The sequence below is a fragment of the Talpa europaea genome (genome assembly GCF_964194135.1).
Source record: "Talpa europaea genome assembly, chromosome: 2".
NCBI classification, from domain to species: domain Eukaryota; kingdom Metazoa; phylum Chordata; class Mammalia; order Eulipotyphla; family Talpidae; genus Talpa; species Talpa europaea.
Window position 1 is genome coordinate 80,049,710 of NC_140068.1, and position 20,077 is coordinate 80,069,786.

The 20,077-nt window shown below is 39.5% G+C and overlaps 1 protein-coding gene across 2 annotated transcripts in view; it reads left to right on the forward strand.

The window, feature by feature from the left end:
- Positions 1–13,215, forward strand: part of GCLC (glutamate-cysteine ligase catalytic subunit) — a gene marked incomplete at both ends in the record, with an annotated part of 36,877 nt that extends 23,662 nt beyond the window's left edge. The window contains 13 exons of one of the 2 annotated variants that reach the window (XM_084228064.1): positions 262–375; positions 2,529–2,587; positions 2,678–2,811; positions 6,147–6,221; positions 6,653–6,769; positions 7,525–7,663; positions 8,100–8,212; positions 8,719–8,811; positions 9,080–9,184; positions 11,571–11,652; positions 11,732–11,835; positions 11,909–12,029; positions 13,004–13,215. In XM_084228064.1, the coding sequence (XP_084084190.1) occupies positions 262–375; positions 2,529–2,587; positions 2,678–2,811; positions 6,147–6,221; positions 6,653–6,769; positions 7,525–7,663; positions 8,100–8,212; positions 8,719–8,811; positions 9,080–9,184; positions 11,571–11,652; positions 11,732–11,835; positions 11,909–12,029; positions 13,004–13,215 (1,468 nt within the window). The remainder of the gene's footprint in view (positions 1–261; positions 376–2,528; positions 2,588–2,677; positions 2,812–6,146; positions 6,222–6,652; positions 6,770–7,524; positions 7,664–8,099; positions 8,213–8,718; positions 8,812–9,079; positions 9,185–11,570; positions 11,653–11,731; positions 11,836–11,908; positions 12,030–13,003) is intronic. The other variant, XM_084228065.1, reaches the window with a different exon arrangement.
- Between the last annotated feature and the right edge of the window lie 6,862 nt (positions 13,216–20,077).

Here is a 20,077-nt window from a genome sequence, read left to right on the forward strand (position 1 = left end):
TAGGATGCAAGCGCTTTGTTGACAATTAGTAAAACTGCCAGGTAAAATCAGTAAAGGGCTAGAAGCACAACAGAGCTTGGTGAGCGAGGTAAAGTGCAGGGCTTGTTGGAGGTGGTTGTAAAGGGGCACAATACTTAATATTTGTGTGCCGGAGCTTCAAGGGGATCACAGACGTGAAGTGATTTTAACAGGTGGTGATGGCAAGACATAATTAATTCCTGAAAACAAATCCCATCGATTGAGTTATTCAATTTGTTGTAGATTAGGCTGTCCAGGGTTCACGCTGCCCGAGTTCAAGCCCAACCCCGTTGAAGGAGGAGCTTCCAAGTCTCTCTTCTTTCCTGATGAGGCAATAAACAAGCACCCCCGCTTCAGGTGAGTATGACTGTTTAAAAACGGATGTCCTTCCTTCAGAACTGGGACCCTTCCTGAACATCTACTGAAATCTGACTTGTTTCGAAATTACCCAGGGAATACAACACACACACACTCACACACACAATTAAGAGTATAAATAAGTATGTTTATATACTTGGTCCCCACATCGCTGCTTGTCATTTCTTGTATCCGAGCTTGATTTGTGCATTTTCCAAGTCATCTTAAAGTCATTAGTGTTGCCTCTGTCTTTTGCTTTAGTTAGCTGATATTTTTTTCAGCCCTGGCTTGGGGGGCATTCCCTTAGTTATTCCTGCCTTTTCCTCCCCGTGCAAGTTACCACCAGTATCTGTGATCTGCCTGTCCCACTCTACATACCCTGGCAATCAGGTAAAATAGGTACAACACCTGTTACCTAAGAGGCACTCTTCCCCCTTCTCTTCTGTTGACATCTAAATCTGTTAGTTTGTGGTTTAATTCCTGGATTTTAAATCACTTCAAGACCTACACTGAATTGATCTTTGTACCTTGAGTCTCACTTGTCATTCTGAATCTAGGCTGCTGATATAGAGTTAGGGATTTTGGGGTTTTTCCATGTTCATTCCTTTAACAGTCCGAGACACCTGCTATATGCAGAGTCCTCTGGGGAGGATTTTTGGCAAAATTCCCAACTTGCAAATGATAATGGTATGCTAAGGAGAAAGCAGACATTCAGCCTCAAGAAAAGATAACGTATAATGGATGTCAAATATGGTAGCACCAGAGAATCTCCTTGGAAAAAGGAGGGTGCTTGTCACGAAAGGCATCAAGGCAGTCTTCCTGAGGCTGTTGTGGTATTTAAACTGAGTTTTCAGCAACAGGATCCTAATGTGAGCTGCAAATGTAATTTAAAATTTTCTAGTAACCATGTTTTTAAAAAGCAAAAATGTGAATTTAATTTTAATGTATTTTACCTAGCACTATACATTCAAAGTTTATTTCAACATGTAATCAATATATATTTTTTTTTTCATCTGTTGGTCCCTTCCTGGAATGAGATTTCCTGATAGCTACTATTTTTTGAATCTTATTTTAAGGTCTTTAGACCACCTAGGTGATGATTTTATGTTGGAGTCTGTGATAAAATCTCAGTAGTATTCTTGATGATCTAATCTATATTATGAAGTTTGAAGGAAATTGAGGGAAAGGGGAGGGGCGTAAGTACAAATGGCTTATAAAGTAATAATAGCTATCATTTATTGAGGAACTACTTTGGACCAGGCACTAACTGGTAGTTTTATAGATAATCTCTTAAATAAGTGTGAGTAGAGACTTTAAATTTAGAGAGTCATTGGATCCTACCTTTCACAGTTTATTTCCTAGGTTGTTGATTTTCTGTATGTGAACTTAAAATATGAATTCAAGAAAGGTTTAAGTCTTTCTTCCTTTTGTGGGGAAGAATCTTAATGTCTTAAAATAGGATAATCTATAATTTCTCATCTATAAAATATGGGAATAATAACTACTTTAAGGGACTGATATGGCAGGTAAATTATATATTATCAACATGTAATCAATATTTAAAAGTTATTAAGAAAATTAATTTTTGTACAAAGTCTTCAAAATCTGGTGTGTATTTTACCCTTATAGCATATGTTAATTAGGACTAGCCACTTGTCAAGTGCTCAGTAGCCATAATGCTGTCTAGTAGCTTCTGGATCAGACCTCACAGGTCTAGAGGGTAAATATCAATGTTGCAATTTCGAGGGAAGAGGCAGTAATGCGGTGTTGGGATTCCAGAGATATCTGGGGAAAGTGAGTACTAGCTTGACTTATTTAAGTCTTTGGGGTGAACATGGGATGTATTAGGGTGAGATCAGACAGTGACAGGCCCCAAATGTTTGAACTTCGTTTGGTGAGTTGCCGAGAGCCAAGAAAAGAGGGGTTGAGCAGGTAGAGAACAGCATTCTCCAAGAATGCCGAAGGAAGTGGGATTAAAGCCTTCTTTCAGAACGTTCCCTCTGAGTGTCTTGATCCACATTTATTTTCTGTGAGGCCATCTTATAAAATTAGTTTAATGAGGGATTTCAATCTATTTACTTGCATATAACCAATGTCTTTTTATATGATGGTTCTTAGGGGACTGTTATACAATCTTTGGTTGTCTGTTTTAGTACCTTAACAAGAAATATCCGACATAGAAGAGGAGAGAAGGTTGTCATCAATGTACCAAGTAAGTCTGTAGACAGATGGGAGAAATGCCTGTTTGAGTTGTTGTTCAGTACCTAACTCTCATCCATTTCCTTTTTTTTTTTAAATACAGTATTTAAAGACAAGAATACACCATCTCCATTTATAGAAACATTTCCTGAGCATGACGAGGCAGCAAAGGCTTCTAAGCCTGATCACATTTATATGGATGCCATGGGTTTCGGGATGGGCAATTGCTGTCTCCAGGTAATATTTCAAATATCCACAGTTGCAAAGTGTCCTCTTGCATTTCTACTCATGAACTTCTTCATATGTGCATGTTTCCTTTTTTAAAAAAACAAATCCCATTTTAATCAGGTTGAAATGGTAGCACTGGTGTACTGAAGTTACTTTACTAAATACATTGAAAGCTTTTTTTTTGACAGAGAGTGTACAGAATCTGCAGTTGAACATAAATGTATATTATTGTTAATTAACTTGTGAACTATCCCATGGTCACTATCTCTATTCTTTGTACCTAATTTCTGCTGCCATCTAGTGATGGGCAAGTTTTGAGGTTGTAAACATCACTCAATCTCTCATTTTTGAAAATGAGCTCAGATGGATGCACTCCAATAATTTTATGATCTCAGGGAAGAATTGTTTGTACTTTTAAATTTTCACATTCATGTCAGGCCTTCTAGCACTATAAAAAAATAGTTAGCAGCCTGTGTTCGCTTGCCCCTGGCTAAGTTACACAGGAGATAAAATTTCCTTTCTCTGTTTACCCAGTTAAAACTTCCCCTGGATCTAATCAGATTACTGGTGCCCCTGGCAGTGATTGTACCCAAACTCACTCAGGACCTGGGCAGGATTGCACAGAGTCCATTAGGCAGCCAGGGGCTTGCATTAGGAATTTGGCCAGCACTACTCTGGTAATAGGGTAACTCCCCCAATTTTGGCCTCAGTTTTCTCATCAGTTAAGAGAAGGGTTTGTTTTTAGGTCTCTTTCAGGTATGATTCTAAGCTAATATTTATTTTATTGTTTATATTAACAGAAGTACTTGTCTTAACCTTTAATTTGAATAAAACCATGTTAGGACAAGAGTAGAAGTTGCACGAAATACAAAATTGAGAATTTCAAATGAAAAAGAGAGTCCTCTTATCATCCAAGGAGATTTTATGCAGTTCTATTCACTTTGACTGATTAGAAATGGTGTCTTTCGAGGCCTGGAGTTGTGCAAAGCCTGTCCCCATGTGAGGCCCACTGAACCGCCAGCCTGAGTGTTCTCAAAGGGGCCAAGAAGCCCAGCCTGGTTCACATAGTCTAATAGCAGCAGCATCAACACGTGCCTTTCTGCACAGACGCCTTGGATATGTTTATTTTTATACCTATGTATAACCAAAATTGAATACCTGGGTCCAATTTTTCCATGCTATAAACTGTTTAAATAAGTGTGGCCACAGATAAAATTGCCTACTTTTCTGGCTTACATAGATAATATTTAAAAAATGTATCTTCCAGTATAGGTCAGTAAATTTCCTTAACAAATGGTCACACTTAATGAAAAAAAAACCTTTTGACTATTAACTGTATATCTACTTTCTTACCTTAATTGCAAATAATTTCCAAAGAACTTTTAAGCCCTAGAACTTAGAATACATGGCTTTAACATTGGATCAGTGCTGTTGGAGTACCAATCACTTTTCCTTGGTTTAACATTAAGCCAGGTGTTTTGCCATGGATAGCACAGTCATGCCTTTCCACAGAGGTAATCTTTCCCTTGAAACACTATTTATAGAAATGATTGTTTTAGTCTTAGGTAGTTAACATTTTTATTGTCTAAAGACACAATTCCCATCCAATTTAAGTGTTGTCATGAGTTTAGGAATAATTTTTCTTCTCAGTGGCATGTCTAGCAACCCCATTTCAATATTTCACTTAAAATCATTAGCACAGATAATGTGAAGTGTGTGGCAGATGAGACACTGTGAACCCTACTTTGCATCCCTTAACCAGGAACCCTTTACTGCTTATCTCAGTAAAGTGGAAAAGTAGTGTAATTTTAAAGGTTAATGGAAAGCTTACCATACAGAGCAAAGAACATTTTAACCACAGTCAAATTCTTAACTCTTGGGGTACTTTTCAGGAATCATTTAATAATAAGTTCATGTCAGTAAGTTCATGCATATTTTGCTTGGTTGCCCCCCTGCCTCAAATCATGTGAATTCAAAACTGAGTTCTAGATAAGTTGTTAGGTCTCTAACATAGATTTTTCAGATGTCTTCTTTTTTCTCCTTCCACTAGTTTCCTAGTGACACTGCTTTTCTTTATCTATTTTAAAGGGCACCAAAAGCCCAAACTGTTAATATATTCATTCCTTCTAAAGATATAAGAACTTTTTTCCTTCCCCTAGTAAAACCATTATTCACAGTGATAATTGATTTGGTAATGGGTACATCAACTGCGCAGAGTAAGGAAGCTAGAGACTAATATATTTAGAATAGCTTACTGAATATATTTAGAATAACTAAGTCACTTCAGTGTTGTAGCCCAACTTTTGAATTCTAGTTTACTGATTTTCATATACATACTTTTCTAGGGTTTGCAATTATTACACATTTGCTAACACAAACATGATTTGTGTTCCCTACCCCTTCTACTGCCTCCCACCCCAAAGAAGCCAGTTTGTTTGGGTTCCTCTTGGATAATTGTCATGAGAGGACTTGTATTAATTATGAGATCTTTTTCTCCACCTAACTTAAATGTCTGTCTTAACCCACTTGCGATCTGTCCATCCTCAGGATATCATCAATGCCTTCTCCCCAAGTATTTCACCAGCTCAGACTTTTCTTCTAAGCACCATCCCTGGATACCCAGCCACTTAGAGTGTTTCTTTGTCTGTTCCTTGGCCTGTTCCTTGGCTTCCTAAGCCCTTTGTGACATGGTACCTCTACTTCTGTCTGTCCTAGGAAACCACTCAAGTCAAAACCTAAGTCATGCCCTCACTCTCCACCCCACTGGTTGCCAGAACCTGCTCTCTTTGTTCTGTAGTACCTCTCCACCAACCCTCCTCAACTTTCCCCTTAACAGGTATAGTGTCTTTCCTGTTCTCCCTGCCCCAGTCTTGCCCCCTTCCAAGCTAGTCCCCATACTGCCACCAGTGAACTTCGAAACCCATTGCTAGCATCACCAAATCATCTTTGTACCAAAGTTTGTATTACCCCCAAGCTAACTGGAGTCAAGTGGGGAACTATGGAAGGAAATAAACCAGTAAAAAGAGGAAATGGCTTGCTGAACTTCATCATTCATCAAGCATCTATTTTTTTCCTGACTTCTTAATATTATTTAACTTAGGAATTTATTTACTTATATTAGTTGTGCCTATATATATTGGAACATGACGGAATACTTTTTTTTAAAGCAGAGTTCATCCACAACAGCCTTTAAACAAAATTCCTGGTTGTGTTGTCACCGATGGAATGCCCATCACATACCAGGCACCCTCTCTACTCTATCTTCCTTCTCAGACTTTACCCTTGGGGAGGTCCTGAAGCTAATGAGTCTTTGTTGCTGTTAATACCTTGCAATTCTTAAATAGGTAACATTCCAAGCCTGCAGCATATCTGAGGCCAGATACCTGTATGATCAGTTGGCTACTATCTGCCCAATTGTTGTAAGTAGATCTTTATTTAAATACTTATTTGTGTGAAGACTGCACGTGCAAAATTTGTTGTGTGCTAGTCAAGAGTTCACTTAAGACTTCATTTGGAAATGAACATAAACATAAATGGTATTCAGATTTAGAGCTAATGATAACTCAAAGCAGTGGAGAGTTACTGTTGCAGAAAGACATTTAATAAAGTGTCAGGTGTAAGCATTGTCATTTTCCCTTCCTCATGTCCCTGTAATATAGCAAGGGTGACTTACATGTGTGAAATCTAAGAACTTGAGCCTGGTGTATTTCGTGATGAGAAAGCAGGCACAGGTAGATGGAATGGAACTATGCAGAGGTTGTATAAACTGATTCTTGAAAGAAAGAAAGAATTGCATGCAGCTTTTTTCAACATGTAAGTGCTGAAGGTGCTGACTTGTGTTTGTTTCTAGATGGCTTTGAGTGCTGCATCTCCTTTTTACCGAGGCTACGTGTCAGACATTGATTGTCGCTGGGGAGTGATTTCTGCATCTGTTGATGATAGAACTCGAGAGGAGAGAGGACTGGAGGTGGGAATAACTTTCCTTACTAGCCTTTTTAAATCAAGAAGGTAAAACGGGGTTATTTTGACTACTTGCAATTTTGAAGTCTCTCTTAAATTTTTATCCTGAGTAGATCAATCATACATGAAAAGAAATTCACATAAACCTGTCTTTATTTCTGGCCTCTGGTTTCACAGTGTTTGTTTCAGGGAGAATATATGGAAATGTGATTTGGTTTGGGTGGGAGTTAACTTTTATCATTTTTTGACATCTGTATTTGTGTTAACTTCTAAAATTAGTAGTACCATTTTCTTATAGTTTGGAAGTTAATGTTGATGGCTGTTAATGTTGATGAGTAATGCTGTCCTACCACTGCTCTGGTCTTTATGTAATTATTCCTAAATTGTTGAACATGCGTTCAGCTTTAAATAATGAAATAAACTTTAAAGGATAGGTTATTTGATACCCTCATTTTATTTTGGCATTTATTTTCCTAATTTAGCAAGGATGAAAGTGATATGCTAAAAAAAAAAAAAAAATGAGTAAACCACCTTAACTTATACCAGAGAAAAACCTACTTAAATTGCCTCTAGATATTGTAATATAATTTTCCCTAATGATGCTTTTCAGGGTTAACCTTTTTTTCTTTTTTTAGGCTCTTATGTTAAGATTGAATATTCTTCTCTAGTTACCATATATAAAATATTTAGCATTTTAACATAGCTATGTGGGTGTTTGTTTCCAGATCATTTAATGTGGCTTTTTTTTTTTTTCAATTTTAGCCGCTGAAGAACAATAACTATAGGATTAGTAAATCCCGATATGATTCAATAGACAGTTATTTATCTAAGTGTGGTGAGAATTATAATGACATTGACCTAACGATTGATAAAGAAATCTATGAACAGCTGTTGCAGGAAGGTAAGAATTTGTTCCTTTTTTCTAGGTTTGATTATACACCTTTAGTTCTTCAAAGCTCCTTTAAACTTTTTTGCTGACATCTGGTCTGGTTTCTGTTTTTAGTGTGAAGTCTCTAACTTTTCTAATGAGGCTGCTTGTTCCTAAAGTTTCAAGTTACAAATACTTGTGAGATTTTCTTGACTTTTAGCAAAGGGAACTTACTTTGGAGGTGTGTATCTAGGTCCACACCAGTCCCAGCAGGCGTTGTGTAAGTAACCAGTAAAACTTTTGACACTTCCCCAGTGTCCACAGGACTAAATCCTGGTCCACATGAAAACAGGGAATAAGCCAGCCATTTCTAAGCCTTGTAGATACTCTTTCTTCAAACTTCCTGGGCTTCTAAGCCAGTGGAGTGTTGAGTTTTGGAGTGAGTCTCCCGCATGGCCTCTCTTCACAGGCATTGATCATCTCCTGGCCCAGCATGTTGCTCATCTCTTTATTAGAGACCCGCTGACTCTGTTTGAAGAGAAAATACACCTTGATGATGCCAACGAGTCTGATCATTTTGAGGTAGGCAACTTCTTGGTTTTAAATGCATTTAAACATGTTTTAAATGCCAAGATGGAGGCAGCTTTATGTATCTGCAAGGAATTAGTGACGTTGGGAATCTTATAATCTCACATGCCTTTCATTACCCAGTGCAGTAAAGAACTAAGAAAAATTTTAAATTGGTTTAAAGTACCCTTATTTTATGATTCTTAGTGGTTATATCTCAAGTTCTGATTTTTTTCAGTGTTTTCCTCTTTTTTGCACAAAATGCAAGCATGCTGCACAAAACCTAAAATGACTAGTCATTTCAGTGATACCCATGTGTCACGCTGTTTCTGTTAAACATTTGCTGCTGTTTTTCTAGCAGGTCACATACCAGGTAAATGTTACCTTGTACCTTTTTTATATTTATAAGTTGAAAAGTATTTGATATGGACATTGAATAGTCTTCTATTAAATATCAGATCATCCCACTATTTACCTGAACATGTGGAAAGTTGGTTTTGTTCTCTGCTTTTGTCTTATAGAATATTCAGTCTACAAATTGGCAGACAATGAGATTCAAGCCCCCTCCTCCAAACTCAGATATTGGGTGGAGAGTAGAATTTCGACCCATGGAGGTAAGACACACACATGGACTTGAACTGACCCAAAACAGCCATCCTCCCATTGCCCATCAGACTTCTGAAGCTCTTATCAGAGGCTCTTGGAGTAATTAAAAGGCAATATAAAACAAGTTGTACATGTTAAAAGCAAGATACAAAGCTACGGAGGACTGATTACTGAGAATAGATAGTGGAGGTATAAGAGGTGACTTGGGAGGGACCTGTCAGGAAAGGTCAGGTTTCTGTGATTGGTCTGTAGTAACTTCTCTCGGCTTCTGTGTAGGTTCAGCTAACAGATTTTGAGAACTCTGCGTATGTGGTGTTTGTGGTGCTGCTTACCAGAGTGATCCTTTCGTACAAGTTGGATTTTCTCATTCCACTGTCAAAGGTAGGAATGTGTTTCACTAAACTGATGTTATATATATAAATGAACAAATACATCCACAGATATAGATTATCTGTGGATGTATTTGTTCATTTATATATATTTCAATATCTGACCTCGTTTAGAATTGTTCACTCTAAAGTTCCTTCCACCCTATTTTTTCTTTCTAAATCTAAGTTTATACTATAGGTTTTGGTATTGTGTTGGTGGATTCCTAGTGGGGGATGGGTGCTAACCGCAGCTACTTACTCAGCCAATTTAAAAGCGATTCAGAATTGCGTTTGAAAAACCCACTTTATTTCCAGAGGTTTTCAATTCAAGGTGATAGCTGGAGTGAGATCCACAAACTGATTTTTTTTCTCTCAGAAATCCCATTTTGATTACAATATTAAAACTAGGATGGGAGGAGTTAAAAATGGAACTAAAGTGGAGGTGTTTGTAGAGAACGTAGATGGCATTGAATGATCAGAAAACAAATTTGAATTAATTAGCCCCATCCCAACACAAACCAGAAAATGAACTTTCCCGGCAGAGGCTTGAAAGAGTTTCAGTCTTGAGGGAGCAAAGCTGTGGGGCCTGGGGCAGTGGCTAAGTAGAGGCCTTTGTTTCCTGGGCCAGTGAGTCTCCTGGCACAGAGTGACCAGGAAAAGCTGCTAGGCAGAAAGAGACGTTTGCTGAGGTTTAGGGCCAGAGAAAAGGAGAAGCAGAGCATGCCTGTGACACAGTGAGCGTGGAAGAAGGAATAAATCTGGCTAGCCCAGCATCTGCTCCCAAGATACCTCACTCCCTACTCCCTGCATAAATGGGGTCTCCAGCCTGGTCCCACCCAAACACCCTGAAAGGAAGCCTAGCCAGCAGCCTGTCTCTGCTTGCTAGATTCAGACCAAAAATAACAAAGATAACCCAAGTTGCCCATATGGGTTTATCTACTGGGGGAGATCAGCTCCTCTAAGGGAGAATCCTTGTCTAAACCTTTGTTTGCAAGTATATGAATAGCTATCTGAAAATCAATAGAAATTGAAAACTTTTAATAGATTTAAAGAGAGGGCCCCAGTTGGGCCTATAGATTATATTATCCTCAGTGAGACACTTATAAAGCAAATGAATATTTTGAAAGACAAAAACAGCGTGACACATGGGCATCACTGTAGGAATACTAGTTAAAACTACAATAATTAGCTAAGGGATACATTTAAAAAATATATATTGAAAGTGACACCAAAGACATAAAACATGGTGGTGGGGGGGGAAGGTGGAAAGCAAAAATGTGGAGCTTTATGAGTTCAAAATTAAGTTGCTGCTAACTTAAAACAGACTGTTAAATATATAGGCTGTTTGTTATATGCGAACGTCCAGGTAACCATAAAGCAAAAAACATATTAGAAACACACTAGCAGTATCTCAATATAACACTGAAGAAAGATGTCAAACTATAAGATTGCAAGTATAAACAAAGGAACAAAAAGGAACTACAAGAACAAATTGAAAATTAACAAAAGAAAATAAACAAAATGGCAGCGATACATACCTATCAATAATGGCTTTAAATGTAAATGGACTGGATTCTCCAATTCAGTCAGTCACTGTGCTATGTAAATAGACATATTCTCTAGTCAAAAGACCGAGTGGCTGAATGGATTTGAAAAAAAGAAGACTCATCCTGTATGCTGCCTGTTCATGTTAAGGATCCACCAACTGAATGTATGGTTTCACAGTTTGAGGGAGAGCGGGCAGGGGGAGAGGGTCAAAGGATTGGGATATGTGGGGTGGTAGCAGGAGGGAGAAAGTCCTTGGGAAAATGGAGAATTCACAAAGATTAGTTTTTTTGACCTGTGAATTAGTTGACCTGGCCAGAGCCACCAGGTAGGCTGACAGGATCGGTGACCTTCTGTGCTTGGAGGGCCAACCTTATTCCAGATCTGACAACCTGCCGACTTTTTCCTTTTTATAAGCAAAATGAGATACCAAGACCCCAGTGGTAGGGAGGACAGGATGCTGCACCCGAAGTCAGGAGAACTTGACTCTCTGCTCTGGTTGACCTGGGACTTTGAGTAAGTCACTGTGCTATGCCAGGGGCAAACCACTTGCCTGGGTTCACTCACAAAGGTGATTTGAATTGCAGATTGCCTACATGAATATAAGTTTTTGCTTTGTTTTTTAAGGTAAACTTCTCAGAATTCCCTAATCGTTGTTAAAAAGCACATAGCAATCTATGAGTGACACAGACCCCACATAAATGCAAAAAGTCTGTTCTTGCAACTAGAAAGCATGGAGGGGAGAGCTGAGTCACTCTCGGAGTGCACCCTAATTGCAGTAGCCAGGAAGGATCTAAACTTATGTGTTTGGTGAAGAATGTTTTGACTTAGTAGTGATTGTTTTTCTTCCTTAGGTTGATGAAAACATGAAGGTAGCTCAGAAACGAGATGCTGTCTTGCGGGGAATGTTTTATTTCAGGAAGGATATTTGCAAAGGTACTACATTTTCTTGAATTTCTAGGGTCCCCTGAGCCTCTGACAGGCCACTAAAGACCCCTGCTCTCTGCCCTGGCAGGTGGCAACGCTGTGGTGGATGGCTGTGGCCCACCCCGGAACAGCACGGAGCTGGCAGCAGAAGAGTACACACTGATGAGCATAGACACCATCATCAACGGGAAGGTAGGGCCCCCATAGCACACCCCACAGCTTACATCCATAGGCAGGGCGTAACCACATGTCCTGCTTCTTGTAGGAAGGGGTGTTTCCTGGACTGATCCCAATCCTGAACTCCTACCTGGAAAACATGGAAGTGGATGTCGACACCAGATGTAGTATTCTGAACTACCTGAAGCTCATTAAGAAGAGAGCATCAGGTGTGGTGTTTTCTGCTTTTCTGTCTCTTTTTGAAATCGCATAATATAGGTAGAACCTCCCAATCTTACAGTATTGTTTCTTAAAGTAATCTTTTTCAAGTATGCCACATTTTTATCAGTGCTCACCTTTCCACATTATGACACCTCTGCAGTTGGATACACCTCCTAATATTTGACAGTCCATTTGATTAGCAGTATTTTGTTCGTACCAATTCTTGGGGACAGTGGTACATCTTCATGTCGATGGCATCTTAGATGATGGTATCTGGATGGCCTAATCATCATATATCCAGCTGTGTTCATTGAACATCATGGCTCTTTTTATACAGCTAAGTAATGATAGGTTCAACAAGCAGCACACCTAAGATGTATGGTTTTTCAGCCTGTGTCCATACAGTGGACATCCGAGGAGCCTCCTTCTTTGTCCACTTAGAGGGCACAACGCTGATGTTGTCTGACAAGTGCCTGGTCAAGGGGTGCAGCAGTCTTGGTGCTTGTGGCATCTGTATTTCTCTTTAGGAATCTGGAACCTTTCTGGAGACACAAGCAATAACTCCCTCAAATGATATGTCTTCCAGTTTCTCTCTCCATTTACTCTGCTTACTGTTCTTTACTCTCTCCACCTCTTTGATCAAGGTTGACTGTGGGAAATTGAGGACCTACTCTCCCTGAGGTAGTCTTATGACTCTGGCTTATGTGATCTTAGCCTTCTAGCTAGACGGGAGGACACAGGCTCTGGTACATGTGCTGTCTCCCTTTTCTCAAGAGCTGGCAGTGTGGTGTTTGGGGAGCATCTAACAGCCACCATAGCTTGATGCAGTTGCCTGTCCCCACCCTAAAATTCTTACCTCAGGAGTAAGACGTCAAATACTGGGAAACGTGCAGCTACATAAACAGGTCATACTGATTTTTCTTCAAGATTGTGTTTATGAAACACTTCTATTATTAACTTATGTGTCTTCTTTTTTCTTTAGGAGAGCTAATGACAGTTGCCAGGTGGATGCGGGAGTTTATCGCAAGCCATCCTGACTACAAGCAAGACAGTGTGATAACCGATGAAATGAACTATAGCCTTATTTTCAAGTGTAACCAAATTGCAAATGAATTATGTGAATGCCCAGAGTTACTTGGACCAGCATTTAGGAAAGGAAAATACAGTGAAAGTAAAACTGACTCTTCCAACTAGCTGTCCTGCAGAAGGAGAAGTACATTGCTGTGTGTTGTAGAACCCACCCTGTGGACCTCCCGCCCATGTGTCGGTATGAAGACCAAACAATAGAACTCAGTGTTTTTGCGCCAGTCCACCAGACCTGGATTTAAAGGCTGCCTTCAGTAGGTAAATCTAGAGTTTATACAGTGTACATAGTAAAGTATTTTTATGATTAACAATGTATTTTAATAACATTGTATCTAAAGTCATTGTGAACTGGCTTGTACATTTTTCAATTCCTACTCTGGAAAAACTACTGTCAAAGCAGTTTTCTAAATGTAGCGTGCTGGTAATTGTACTATACCTGCATTCCAGAGTTTAAAACGTTTACTGTAAAAATTTTTTAAGACGTTACCTGGGACCTGATTTCCTGAAATTTATCACTTCACTTTAAAAAGTTTGTTAATTTTCTTTGAGTCATCTCCTTTGTTGTATACATAAAATCACTACGAATCCACTGAAGTGTTTCAAGGGTAATCTTGGATTTCTGGCACCTTATCTATGATGTTTTTCTGGTAATCAGAATAGCTGCTAAAGCGTGCGGCACCAAGTGAAACCCACCGAACTGACGGCTGTTATAAAAGGTACTTTTGTTCTTTGTTTAGATTTGCAGATCCAGGCATAAGTTTAAAAATAACTCTGTAGGAATAAGGGCAGTTACCACCAAGTTCACATGTAGTGATTTTTTTTTTTAATTAAAAAAAGGGAAAGAATTATTTACAAAGAAAATGAGGGGAAGAATCACTTTTCTTCCCGTACGTATCAAGAATATTGTCAAAAATGGCACCACCTCTTCTCTTGTGGCCCCTGTTTATTCTGTAAACTTAAATTTTCAAATCAAATGCAGTTGCTTAGGTTTCTGTTCTTTCTTTCAAGTTTCCAGTAAGCATATTCATACACATTTTTCTGAAGCCATTTACTCTACGTTTTACCTAAGAATATTCTACAGCTGCTTATGAAACCCAAATAAATCATGATATATACACTAAGTTATGTGAATCAGGACCCTAAATGTTGAATTGTAAATAATTTAAGTTTCCTTAATTGTTAAAGCTTTTTGTTGATGTTATTTTTCAGTTACGTCTTAACTGCTTCTGAAATAACTATGTATAGATTATGCAAATCTTTACAGGCATATTTAAATTGTAATGCTAAGTTCAAGAGATTTTGACAAAGCTGTTTCAGCTAAGCTTCTTTATGTATAAAAACTAGGTTTTGTTATATTTCATACAGCATTTCAGAGGATTAATGGAAATGCCTGCTTTTCATTTGCAATATGTTGTGTATATCAGAATGTAAAAGGGCAGATGAACTGTGGTGTGAGGAAATAAAATGGAATTAGCATTCTGAAAACCTGAATGTGTGAGTTCTACAACTACACTAGGATGGCAATATGTTGTGTTGTGTTTTTGTTTTTTTTTTAAATTAGCCCAGATAGTGCATGAAATTGTTTCTCTTCGGGATCCTCAGATGTTTTTAGAAAGAAGCACAGTTTGAAAACAGATACTTCCTCTCTTAGTAACCGACATGCCTGTTGGGAAGGGAGGGCTTTGATGTGGGACTGAAATGATCACTCACTGTAGATTTTACTTTTCCTGCAAACTACTGCTGTGCCAAGTCAGTGCTCACGTGGTAGGTCCTGAGTAAGTTGCTGTGTGCACACACAATGTGGAACCAAGCTTAGCCGAGGTTTCGCCATTTTGTATATCCTCCACCTTGATATGTTAGTCCTTGTCCAGCCGCATTCCGGAGATAGTTTCAGCAGTCACAACCCTCACTCCACTTGGTGACGAAAAAGCAGACCACCCCAGCCGCCAATGAGGGCAGTCCTATCCATAAATGGGACAGCATCTCTAACCGTCCAATCAGTTTGAAACTGTAACCGTGCGCCAAAATGCCTTTGTAGTAGCCAGTGAGTAATTGCCAGCTTCTTTCAAAATTCGCGCCACTCATGACCCTATAAGATACCCCTGCTTCCTCTGTTCGGGGCTCTCGACCTCTGCCGTTGCATCGGTGCATGTCGAGGGCCTGGACTTGAGCCAGTAATAAACTCCGTTTTGCATTTACATCAGCTGTCTTTGGATTCTTGGAGGCTATGCTCGCCGAGTCTGCTGATCTTGGGCACAACACTGATCTACACTGGCAAGACTTAGATTGAGCCCACAAGTCCTGAAGAGCTTGCAGTCCATGTCTTTGGATTAACGTCCCTCTCCTACCTCCCTCCACCCCCAAGTTCATGTAATTACATCTTCATCTGGGAAGTTCACCTCTTCTAGAGCTCTGACTTCATCTGAATGATCTTACAGTGGTGCTTATCAAACTAGGGTACTTATTGAAGTGAACTTTTGGACTTAGTGCATCTGGGGTGGCCCCTGTTTCTGCATTTCTAACAAGCTTCCAGGTAATGCTGATGCTCTGTGGGCCACACTGAATCTAAGTTAGAAATAAATGAACTTCAAGCTGCTAATGACACTTTTTTTTTGCTGTGTTGTCTCTAGGTTTCTCTTACTGAAAACTAGGTAATGCCACTATCTCCATGACAGAGCAAACGCCACCTTTCATGAGCTTGAACGCTGAGCTGAGAGGCCGGAGGTTTAGCAATGGAACTATAGTGAGCCAAATGAACAGGGCTTTCTCCTTGCTGGAAGTAGTGTGGCTGAGAGCAGACTCTTAGACCCTTGCTTAGAACACAAATCAGCTGGCTGCTGCTTGGCTGATTTCTAACTCAAGTCTAGTTTCCTGCCCATCAAGTCTCATGGATGAGTAGATTTCCTCCTGACCTCAGCCTGTCCCTGCTCTGCCACCTGGCTTACTTCTGAGAAATGGAGGGAGCTCACTTCAGCCATCTCCATCTAAACCACAAAAATTAGCCAAGACACATGTGGACATCCAGGATGTGGTGCAGGTGAGGCCATGTCTCTGAGGAGTTTCTGGGGACCTCTAACCTTGCGGAGAGAAAAGAAGTGTTCATCATGCAGCTGGGAGTGCTAGACATGGGGGGAGGCCCCATGAGAAGTGTGGCTGAGGTCAGGTCACAAAGCTCTGCTAGCTGAGGGACCCTTTCCAGACAGGCTGCTCGAATTGCAAGGCCTTCAGAGGTGCTGCTAATAAGCTTTCCATTTAGGTTAAGGCTTTCCCCTCTTTCCTAGAAGATAAGCTAATGAGTCCTACCAGCTGCTCTCTCTTCTCCATTATGCTTCTGTGTAAATATTTAGCATTCCCTATAAACGCTTCTGAAAATACTCGCCAAGTGATTTTTAGAAAATGCAAATTAGAAGGAATCTGATGAGGTGTGACTGGAAATGAGAAGACATTCTGGGTGATGTTGCCTGGGAAGATATACTCTTTGGACAATTTGCATTTTCTTGGCAAGTGGAGGCCGAAATAGGCAGAATAATCCTTAAAGCCTCTTTCACACCTAATGTCCTATGAAATGAAACATTCCAAAGCTAAATACGCAAGATGTGTTAAGAGAAGAGCGTGGACTATAATAGAGGATAGAAAAGAACTGTTAAAGACAACATGGATGGATAGTGTCAGGTTGAAGGAGTAAAGAACATATACTCTGTGGTTCTAGTAACAAATTTCAGAAAAGACAAAAGTAAGTGATCATTATCCATGTCCACTCATGCTGCCCTCTGGGTGAGAGTGGATGAGTATCAAATGGAAAGACATTTGAAAAAATTTCTAAATGCTAGGCATTCTGTATTTTAACCTGAGTGATGACTGTCACTGAGCTGTGCTCCTAAGATGAGTGCATTGTACATACACACTTACACCTCAAACCCAAAAAAGTGGGTAAAAAAGGATTTAGAAGGTAGAAGAAAAGGAAATTTTCTGAGCAAAAATTAGCTCTCTACCTGTGGTGTATGTGTTGAATAGCTTAATGCTTTTGAATACATGATGTCTTAATCATGTCATTTTAATGAAAGCAGCTTGACAACTAATATCAATCAAAAGGATTGTGTTCTGAAGTTACTAGATTTGTCAAGACTGGGTTTGGGGGGTTACAAATATTTCTTGTATAAAAGAAGGAGCATAGACTTGAGTTGAAATCCTGATGTTTATACATACTGGCTAGTGACTTTGCGTTGTAAATGCTTTGTCTTACTTCACCTGTGCAAAGGACATGAGAATATTTTGCAGAGTTGCTATCAGGTGGGAATCAGGTGACAAAACTGTTAGGCAAGCTGTGTTTATTCCTACCCTTTGCCTCTAGAATGTCAGGACACTACTGTATTAAAGGTGACATAACCTGTATTTAGCCTTCCTCACCCACTGCTCCCCTCAGCAGTGTATTTCAGTCAATACGCCTGTTCTGTTCTCCACTCTATGGTGAATCCTATCACCGTCCCACACCTCTGGCCTGTACTCCAGTTCTTATATATGCTTAAATAAATAAATCTTTTTAAAAAAAAAAAAAGTAATAATTTACCCTTCTAAGAAGTCAGTGAAGGAGTCAGCAGAGGGAAAACAATTATACTGATAAAACGAAATACATTTCTGGGGGAAATTAGTAAAACACAAGAAGTTCCTCTTGTTTTTATATCCTTAGTTATCACCTCCCAAACACAGTCTGGTGAGTTTCCTAGAAACTTCCTTCTTTCTCCCTTTTCCAAAATAAAACTAAGTGTTCTGAATATTATTGGCCTTCTTGCCAAGTAAGAAGCTTGGCATATTCAGGACTCTGGGTTGCAAGTCACTGTAAACCCCACATCCAATGGCTTTAAGAAGGAACTCTACCAGAGCATCCTGAGAGGTGGCACTGGTTTCAAGCCCAGTCTGTCGATGGGGAGAGGTTTGGGGTGCAGGGAAGTCGGATGTGACCGGGTCCAGTCTCTGGTCTGTGCTGGCCCTATGGTGCTTTTACTCCCAAGCAGGTCCTCCTTCTCTATTCAACACTCCCTCCCCACAGCGACTCAGCGACTTGCAGCAACTACAAGTACACATCTCAGTAGCTGGGCAAACCTGAGTTTCTTGTTGCCAAAAACCCGTAGAATAGTCTGGTGTCCGATTTCATGAAGAATCATGTGCTTAAGTGTCAGGAGGCTGGATTCTAAACCATGTGCTTTGTCAGGAGACTAGTATTTGATGTTGGGCAAGGCATTTGCTCTTTCTGAACGTCAGTTGTTTCATTTGCAAAATAAAAGGATAAACCCTCAATGCTATATTAACTCTGTTCCAGAGCTAATATTTCTTTAGTTTTTTAATTTTTATTTTATATATTTTTTACATTATTTTTCATTTTTGTGCAATGTGTGCATTTTCATCTTGGTTATCATCCCCATAAAATTCCCACCTCCCCCCCCTTGTTTTGATCCTACTCCGTTCTCCCACTCTGTAGTGTGTTTCTGGTTTATAGTTGCCTGTTGATTTTGATTTTTACTTTATTATAATTAGTCTTTTTCCTGATTACTTATTTAGGTTCTTTTTAAAAAGATTTATTAATTTATGTATACAAGAATTGGGGTACAGGCCAGAGGTGTGGGGGGTGAAAGGATTCATCAGAGACAGAGTGAGGAACAGAACAGGCAGATTGACTGAAAATACTGCTGAGAGGAGCAGCAGGTGAGTCTGCTGCGCCATGTGGGTATCTCCCTGGCTGAGCTCGCACTGCAGAGGCTGTGATAACTTCATAGTGCTGTGCTTAACCCCTTGCGCCACCAGGGAGGCCCCTTTATTTAGGTTTTCTAAATTCCTGCTATGAGTGAGACCATTCAGTATTTTTCTTTTTCTTTCTGGCTTATTTCACTGAGCATGCTCCCTCCCAGCTCCATTCACAAACTCTTCCAAAAACTTGAGAAGGAAGGGAAAATACCAAACACGTTCTATGAAGCCAACATTACAGTAATACTTCTTTAGTTTTACACAATAAAAACTTTTAAACTCTGGCATTAGATAGTAGTGCCCTCTAGAGGTCTATTTGATAGTGGCCTTTTTATTTTGTTTGGTTACAAATATTTAACCCACAGAGACACCTTTTAAACAGTTACTAAAAAAGAAATAACATACTGAAAACCATTTTATTTCTACTTTCCTTTTAAAGTGTAAGTAGACTTATATTCTAACACAGCATTTAAAACCATGAATTTCACTTTTATTACAACCACAAACACAAAAGTCATCAACCATATCACACATTTAAAGAACCCACTTACAAGCCTCCCTGGTGGCGCAGCGGTTGAGTGCTGGGCTATGAAGCTGCCCGCAGCCTCTGCAGTGCCAGTTAGATCCCCGGCCTCCAGCAAGGGTCCCACATGGCGCGCAGACCTCTCCTGCCGCCCGCTGCTCCCCTCAGCAGTGTACTTCAGTCTTTCTGCCTGTTCTGCTCCCCGCTCTGGCTCTGGTGAATTCACTCACCCTCCCGTGCTTCTGACTGTACCCAGTGCTTTTATAAATAAATAAATCTTTAAAGAACCCACTTATGTAAATTCAAAATAAAGGAGCCAAACCCCTTTTCACTGGTTTCCAGCCAACCTCATAACCACGTTTTTGTTAATGAATGAGGTATTAGTGCAATATTATGTTATAGTTTGGAACCCTTTATATGTCAACGGCATATCCATTTCAGTTCGGCTCCCAAGAGGTGACCACTTGCTATAGAACTCTTACACTTTCTTGACTAAATGCTAGTAACCGTCTTCCTAATTAGCTCTTTAGTCCTCTACATCATTTCACTAACATTACTTTTCTGTGATAATCTGTAGCACTTTTTATTACCTGAGCCATTACAGAATTTTCTATGTGATATAAACACTTAGCTCATATATTTGTCAATTTTTATATATTTCTAACTACTACACTAATCCTTGCTATTGCCAATAATAATGTCCAGCTT